Source organism: Frankliniella occidentalis, unplaced genomic scaffold, assembly GCF_000697945.3.
Source record: "Frankliniella occidentalis isolate FOCC.00 unplaced genomic scaffold, Focc_3.1 Scaffold18, whole genome shotgun sequence".
Taxonomy (NCBI): domain Eukaryota; kingdom Metazoa; phylum Arthropoda; class Insecta; order Thysanoptera; family Thripidae; genus Frankliniella; species Frankliniella occidentalis.
In genome coordinates this window covers 2436642-2444251 of record NW_026267148.1, presented here as the reverse complement: position 1 = coordinate 2444251, position 7610 = coordinate 2436642, and the positions used below count along the sequence as shown (strand labels likewise).

Below are 7610 nucleotides of genomic sequence, written 5' to 3'. Positions count from 1 at the left end.
GCATTGACGGAAGTAATGAATTCGTCTATAGACGATTCAGTTTAAGCTGACTCGGACCACCTCCAATGCATGTCAAATGGGCTGCCTGCCTCGCAGGCGCTATTGATCGTCCCGTGCTAGATGGGTTGCCCACCGACCGGGCGGTTGGTGGTCTCCGTTAGTGCTGTGTGTTAATTGGGTGTTTACGCATTTACGAACAGCAATGTGCTGTAGCAGTAGATCTTTGCTTGAATTTAAACGCTAGTCTTTATTTTTTATAATTATATGGCAGGCATCATGATTAAATTAGGATTCATAAATAGTCAACCATACTTTCTTTGCAAAGATAAATTTAATAAAAATAATAAAATAAGCTATTATTTCAAAGTAAGAACAAACAAGTTAACAGAAAGAAATGAACTGCTCTGAAGACACAGAACACAATCACAAACCCATTTAAACAATCAAAACAGACCTTTTATACGATTGCATTTTCAAGAGGGAGCTATCTGTATAATGTAAAATTAGGCTCAAAAATATTGGTAGTATTGCTGTCAGAGCCAAATAAGTTCCGGTCCCCAACGGAGGAGTTGATCCCAAGGGGTAAAACCAAAATCCACGTCGTGCAGCGTCTCGATTATGGTGGCTTAGAAAAGCAGCTAGAATGATCCACCCTAAAGTCTCAAGCTTCACGCAATTACAATACTTTGCTGGAATAAAAATGACTAAAAATGCAACAAGCGGCAATGTTGTGCAATGGAGGAAAGGCCTTCTTATAAGTTTCGTTGCATCCTGAAAGAAGAGACAAAACAAAGTTAGGCACATAAAATAGTGTAAAAAAATGAAAGCATATTATGGGAGAACAAACAAAACCCCTGAAAATCTCTTATTTTGTCACCTTGAGATGAAAGGACCTTGCAGAAATAAAATGGTCAACATCAATAGCTGATGATATCAGGGCACAGAGTAAGCTCTGCACTAAGATTCTGGCCTTGATTGGTGGCATTCCCCCCAAATGGGATATCATGGTAATCCAAGTAAGGAACCCAACAGCAGCGTGGGTTGCATTGTCACTGAATGCTCTTCCCACATCATGGTGTTGCTGGAGATGGACAAAATAATCTCCTGTGACAGCTGTCAACACCAACAGAGCACACTGGAGAACATTGTAAACATCCATAGATATGTTTGAGGGCAACCTCAAACCATCCTAATTAATTTTCAATTTTCAAAGACTCAGATACATTCACATCATAACAAATAATCATAGCAGAAGTACGTGTCTTCATTTAACAAGGTACGAAAACATAACCTGCACGCCTCCATCACTATGGCCAACAGACGATCGAGGGACATGCCAGTTGAAATGAGTAATGTCAAAGAACATACAGTTAAACCCTTCTAATTTTTAGTGCATCGACTCTGGACGAATAATATCATTTCATAGTGTCATGGGGTCGAGTATGACACACAGCCAGTAAATGAATACTTGTTAATGTAAATGCCGCAGTTGTTTCTTCTTCTCTCTCTCTCCCTCTCTTGTCAAAGTTGTGTTGTTTTTGTCAGTGTCAGGTTAAGGTTCAGTTAAAGACTCAAGGCCTGCAAAGGCTTTCTGCCTGTTGCGCATGGTACACACTAATCCTCACAATCTGTCTAATCCCAGCAGTTTGGTCAAATACCTCTAGTCTTTTTGGGCTTGCCACATCTGTGTGACCAAGAAACTACATTCACATGCAGAGAGGGAACTTGTCATCATAGATCATGGACTTTTTCATGTTAATCGGATTTGTATACATTCTCTACCTTTTTGTGTATCTTGTTATCCTTACAATTGCTGACTGCGACCTTCAACTAGCATGGATGGAAAGATTTGGCCATTCAATTGGTAAGATGCAAGTGAATTTTTAATCAACAGAGATCAGCTTTGCAAAATTTTTGTAGTGCATATTTTCATTGATTTCAGTTCTTGTTAGTTTGTTTCAACATAAAAGTGACATACAGTATTTCATTTTTTGATATTTCTCATTTTAGATCGGTTGAAAGGTAAAGTAGTATGGATAACAGGTGCATCTAGTGGTATTGGTAGAGCACTTGCTATTAAACTTGCTGAACATGGGTGCAAGCTTGTGCTTTCAGCACGAAATCGAGATGAACTCCTTCGTGTGAGAGAAATCTGCCTTGGTGTGTAGTAGTCAACTATAAGATTACTTTTATGTGGCCACGTTGTATCTTAAAAATGTCACATGACACAAATTTTCCTCATTCATTTTTTGTTTTTTAGAGGCAGGAAAAAATTCAGGTCTTGATGCTAGTGATGTACTGGTACTTAAAATGGATATGCTGGAATATTCCAAACATCAAGCATGTTTAGACAAAGTTCTCGATCATTTTGGAAAAGTAAGTATTTTAAATCATTACATACAGTATCAATTCTGTGTTGTTTCATTAACTGAAATACTTTTGTCCTAGACTTGTTTTTATGACATAATATAACATTGTTTCCTCTCTCTATTAGTTAGATATTCTCATGAACAATGCTGGAAGATCACAGAGGGCAGCATGGGAGACAATTGAAACAGCAGTTGATCGACAAGTATTTGAAATAAATGTATTTTCAGTAATCGCTCTAAGTCGTATTGCTTTGAAGCATTTTCTTGAGCAAGGCTCAGGACACCTCGCTGTCACTTCAAGTATTGCTGGCGTTGTGGGAGTTCCATTTTCTGGATCCTACACTGGGAGTAAATTTGCCATTCATGTATGCTTCATTTCATCTTTTGATTTATTACTATAAAATTCCATTATTTTTCTAATCCTTTTTATTACAGGGCTTTTTTGAAAGTCTGAGAACAGAAAGAATGGCAAATCCTGAGCTGAAAGTTAGCCTCCTGTGCCCAGGACCTGTATTCACTAATTTTCTCTCCCAAAGTTTTACTAGTAAGGATGGAGAGGTAGGTACATAATTAACTTGCATCCAATATCCATTGGTTGAATGAAAAATACAGATAACTTTACCTGTTTTATATTTTTTTTAGCTTTATGGCCAAGATACTTCACCCACAGACAATCGAATGACTGCAGAGAGGTGTGCTCATTTGTTTGGTGTTGCTTTAGCCAATAACTTAGATGAAGCATGGATGGCTCCATTCCCCATACTTCCTATTGCATATCTCTTTTCTTATTTTCCCAATATCGCTCGTGGGTAGGTTTACAGTTGTTATTCAGATACTAATACATGTTAGTTGTTGATGTGGTGTTTAAAATTTCTACTGCAATCTTGTTTTTCAGAGTTGCCTTTTTGATGGGTACAAAAAAGTTTCAAAAGCTAAGAGACAGCAAAGAATCTATCGAAAACCAAAATGCTGCAAGTAGTTCAGATAACACAACACAAGAAGCTGAAAAGATGAAATAAGTAGAATTGAGTGACATGTAAAATGTTGCAAAGGTGAATATAATCTCATATTTTTTAACACTTACAAAAATTGAAACAAATTTTGTTCCAAGATAACATTTTGCTGCCATGAATAAACAAGACTGAATTTTGTGTAGACAAAATAAGATCAATGATTGAAGTTTTCATTTGGCAAACAGAAACAAGTTTAATATTGATTATAAAACACATAAGTCTCTACATGAAACAATTACAATAACACAAATGCTTTTTTTGAAATAAAGTTTTCATTTATTTAACTTTAAAGACATTGATTTTAATTTGCTTAATCTTGTTTCTTGATCTTTTGATAATTCTTCCTCTAATAGCTTAAGACGATTTGCTCGCTCTGCTTTTCCTCTTAAGATTGCTTCTTTAAAAAGGGAGCAATACAGTTGAATAGTTGTAAGAGTATCATCATTGCCAGGAACAGGATAGGTAATCTGTAAAACACAGTGTTTCAGTTAGTTATAAAAAACAAGACTGATTTTTCAAAATGACAATTTTGGTTCTCTTTCTTACCATATTAGGATTACAATTAGAATCAACAATGCCAATTGTAGGTATGTTAAGTTTAGCTGCTTCTGCCACAACTGGATGTTCTGATCCAAATTCGCTTACTGTAGATGGCAAAATAACGAGATCAGGAAGGCGACATTCCATCTTCTGGTATTTGCTGATGTCGGTAAGACATCCCATTTTCCATTGTCTAAAATTTTTAATAAAACATTTTTAGATGGAAATAATTTGAGCTGCATAGATATTAATCACATAGCAGTAAGCAGCCCTGTGATGGCCAAATGAAAAAAGAAATAGAACCGTCCAGTGACGGGTACCATACACTTTCAAGCAATGAAAACGACGAAGGGAGATGGAAGGGCATAACATCCATGAAAGGAACTTACAGAAACACCGACTTGAGACTTGGATCTTAAAGTTAACTGATTGGTGGCAGTTCCAGAGATTGGCCATCACTGAGATAGTGGTGATATTTGGGTGGACTATCCTAATATTTACCTTACATGAGCATACTCCCCACAATCCTTCGCTGTCTGCTCAATGAGGTTGGCACAATGGGGCAACCGAGCGACAAAGAGTATTATACCATCTCGTAGAGCAACATGTGCAGCTATGTTTAATGCTTCCTGAAGATGGAAATTTGAAATATCTAGATCGAAAATAACATGGTTTGACCTGATTCCATAAACGAATTGTCTCATTCTTGGATCAAGGGATGTTGCCTTGTGACCGAAATGCACTTTGTGCTGAAACAGTAGCGAAGGTGTGCATAACTTTCTGACTCCAAAAAAATCCTTATGCTCTAAGGTATCATCTGTGGATAGAAATGAGAAAATAATAGTAAAATAAGGTATTAAAAAGGTTTGTAATTACAAAATCAAGTAGAGTTAAATTCTAGCATGATATACTTTGGAGTAAATAAGACTAAACATCTTAAAATGCACTTACCCACTTCAATATCAGGGGTAGATAAATCTTCATCTTCAAAATTAGAGAGTTGCTGATCAGACTGGAGCGCCGTCTCTCCAGCGCCTCTCACAGAGAAAAGAGTTCCTTTCGCCCCATGGAGCCAGCGGGTACCGTTGGTTTGACGAAGGCCTATCACGCGTGCTGATCGGAAATGAGACACCAGCCATGTAAAATCAATCGGTTTAATAAATTTTCAAATGTCAACGAAGCGAGAGTTCAAAAAGTTGAAGCAAGTGAAGACCGACAAAATACATAACCTACAGCTTGAGGTTAAGTACGACTACTTATCCAAGTTACGAAGAGGCACGCAAGAATTCCACTCAATTAAGTCATGATAGCATTTCAAAAGTAAACTGAACTATAGAAACTAATGGTGAACAGAAGGCAAAGTAATGACACAAACTTACCCGCGAATGAAAACAAACTTGATGGTAGGGCCATGGCCATTCTCTCTCTCTCTCCTCTCGCTACTCTCGCTCACTCACACCTCCTTTTAATGCACTGTTACCAACACCAACAGCAAAAGCACAGGACTGAGGGAGGATGAGCACGATTTTACTCAAAAATCGCTGCGAAGTGCACCCCGTTGCATTTAAAAAGTCTCGCGTTCAACACTATTATTACTAATCTACGCAAATCTTAAAGTTATCCGTCGCCGTACCCGTAGAACGCTGACGTCCGATCGCCTGGACAGTAGGCAGCTTATCGTGCGCCATGGGGCGTACCGAGCGCCGAGCCTTAGGCAACCCATCGTGCTTCTGCTGCGCACCTCCGCACCTCCTCACCTTCCCTTTTCTCATGTATGTATCTCATTTGTTTTATTATTGCATTTTCTGCCTGTGTGCGCGCACACAAGACGTACGAAACCTGTTCGCTTACTACTGCCAGAGCAGTCTCTCTTGCTCAGCATGGAGTGAAGACCATGGGGGGACGACACCGAGAGTGTCCTATATAGGCTGGGGAGTTCCGAGGTGAGTGTGAGTACGATCAGCGCTAAAATGTGGGTGGTATTAAAGTGGCTCACTCCGGTAGTAAACAGCCAATTTTGTGTCAAACCCGCCGAAGTAAGACGTAATACTGTAGCCTCGTCCAGGCACACATCGGTGTTTTAGTGGATAGTGTACCGATTTTAACGCCAGTGCAGCGATGCCGGGTAAACGCCTCACACTTTTTGCAATTCTTTCGTGGGTTGTCGAAGGCGACGAAAGGCAAACCTCCTCGCATGATTGTTGCATCCTAGACGGTTTTTGAAAGTAATCAAAAGTTGTGTGAACGAGCCTGGGGAATCGAGGCACGACCGGGCATCGCGTAACCGCCGAAATAAAACAAGAGCGAACATCCGAAACGACCGTAATCGAATGTCAACAGCAGGGTCAAAACTTTCATTTACTTCAAAGTAATGTATGCATCGATCCACAGAGTAGACCTGGTCTAGTGTGAGCATTGACGCGGAGTTTTCGATACATCCGCCGATGCTCGTCCTTATCTCGACACCGAGCTGACCTCGCGTGTTCTCCAGGGCCGAGACACTCTGCCTTCCGGCACCGTCACGGTGTCCGTGACGTCACCCGCAGCATCCAGCAAGCGTCCAGCAAGCGTCCAGCAAGCATCCAGCATGCGTCCAGCCCGCCGGGCACGTGAGAGCGGCGAAGGGCGGACAGCCCAAAGCCATATGCGACTCGGCGTGGCTTACTGCTCCCTTGGTCCAGCATCCAGCCCTTGCAAGCGCTGCTGCTGGCCAGCATGCCGGTGCTGCTAGTGCTGCCGGTTCCGTCGCCAGTCTGCTGCCTCCCTCTGCCCCTGCCGTCGCCGCCTCTGCCGCCTCTGCCTTCGCACAGCTCGACGTCTATATTCTTGGAAGCCTACGAATGCCGCCCGGAGCATGCAAATGACCTTCCAGAACCATATGCACTCTGCACAGGGTGATCTCATACAACACAACACACATACATACATACATACATATACAAACACACACACTCACACACACTCTCACACCAGCAAGAGAGCCGACCATTCGTGCTTCTTTTCCCTTCGTTGTTCGGGGATATGCAGAGGCAAAAGAGTAGAAAAGGCACTCAGCGGCTCGTTTACGAATCGCGTTCGGGTTATTTCGGTAGTATCGCTCTTTTGCAGGCACTTAGCGCGAAAGAATTACTTTCGTTTTTACCGTGCGCTCGCCCCGTGTTAAAGAGGGGAAAAGGCGATTTGCCGATTTGCGTAAAATCTCTTGCTGCACTGAGAAATCTGTGTATATTCACTTTTGGCTGTCGCTGTCGCCTAAATCCGTTACATTACCGGGCCCACCCAGGTCTCGCTTTGGCGGTGGCTCCTTCCAGAGCCCTAGAAGACCACGGGGCTCTACCCCCCCCCCTCTCAGTCCGCCCTCCGTCTTCCCCACTACTCGTCTCCGTGTACCTCCAGCATGCCCTCTCACTCCAAACGAAATGTCAGTGTGGCGTGTCCCGTCAACGGAGAGTAAATCGAAGGACACTGAGAGGAGGCAAACCGAGCTATGTATGTACGTGAAATGTGCCATAGATAGAAACGAACAGTTTTTATCCTCAAGTTCAAGAGAGTCTGAGAATAAGTCGGAGTAAGTCCCATCGCATAAACGGACGATAGGCTTTTTGTGGTGAGCCGAGTGCAAAAAGACCAGACTTTGTTGTTGGAAGCGCATCGCGCGACAATCCGCCTCTTGCCTCCCCCTCACCCC

The 7610-nt window shown here is 41.8% G+C and overlaps 3 protein-coding genes across 3 annotated transcripts; 1 reads left to right on the top strand and 2 right to left on the bottom strand.

The window, feature by feature from the left end:
• Nucleotides 1-311: 311 nt before the first annotated feature.
• On the bottom strand, nt 312-1358 carry LOC113207576 (transmembrane protein 267). The gene is made up of 2 exons (XM_026424195.2): nt 878-1358; nt 312-771 (listed from the first exon to the last, which is right to left on the bottom strand). Exons 1-2 carry the CDS (start codon nt 1157-1159, stop codon nt 436-438), a joined length of 618 nt encoding a protein of 205 aa, XP_026279980.2. The 5' UTR covers nt 1160-1358; the 3' UTR covers nt 312-435.
• Nucleotides 1359-1714: 356 nt separating this feature from the next.
• LOC113207574 (dehydrogenase/reductase SDR family member 7) lies at nt 1715-3673 on the top strand. The gene is made up of 7 exons (XM_026424193.2): nt 1715-1864; nt 2011-2160; nt 2261-2376; nt 2495-2734; nt 2805-2927; nt 3012-3178; nt 3265-3673. The coding sequence occupies exons 1-7, from the start codon at nt 1741-1743 to the stop codon at nt 3386-3388; spliced, it is 1044 nt and encodes a 347-aa protein (XP_026279978.1). The 5' UTR covers nt 1715-1740; the 3' UTR covers nt 3389-3673.
• On the bottom strand, nt 3407-5463 carry LOC113207575 (28S ribosomal protein S2, mitochondrial). Its single transcript, XM_026424194.2, has 5 exons — nt 5302-5463; nt 4874-5035; nt 4424-4739; nt 3929-4115; nt 3407-3849 (listed from the first exon to the last, which is right to left on the bottom strand). Exons 1-5 carry the CDS (start codon nt 5339-5341, stop codon nt 3655-3657), a joined length of 900 nt encoding a protein of 299 aa, XP_026279979.1. The 5' UTR covers nt 5342-5463; the 3' UTR covers nt 3407-3654.
• Nucleotides 5464-7610: the final 2147 nt, after the last annotated feature.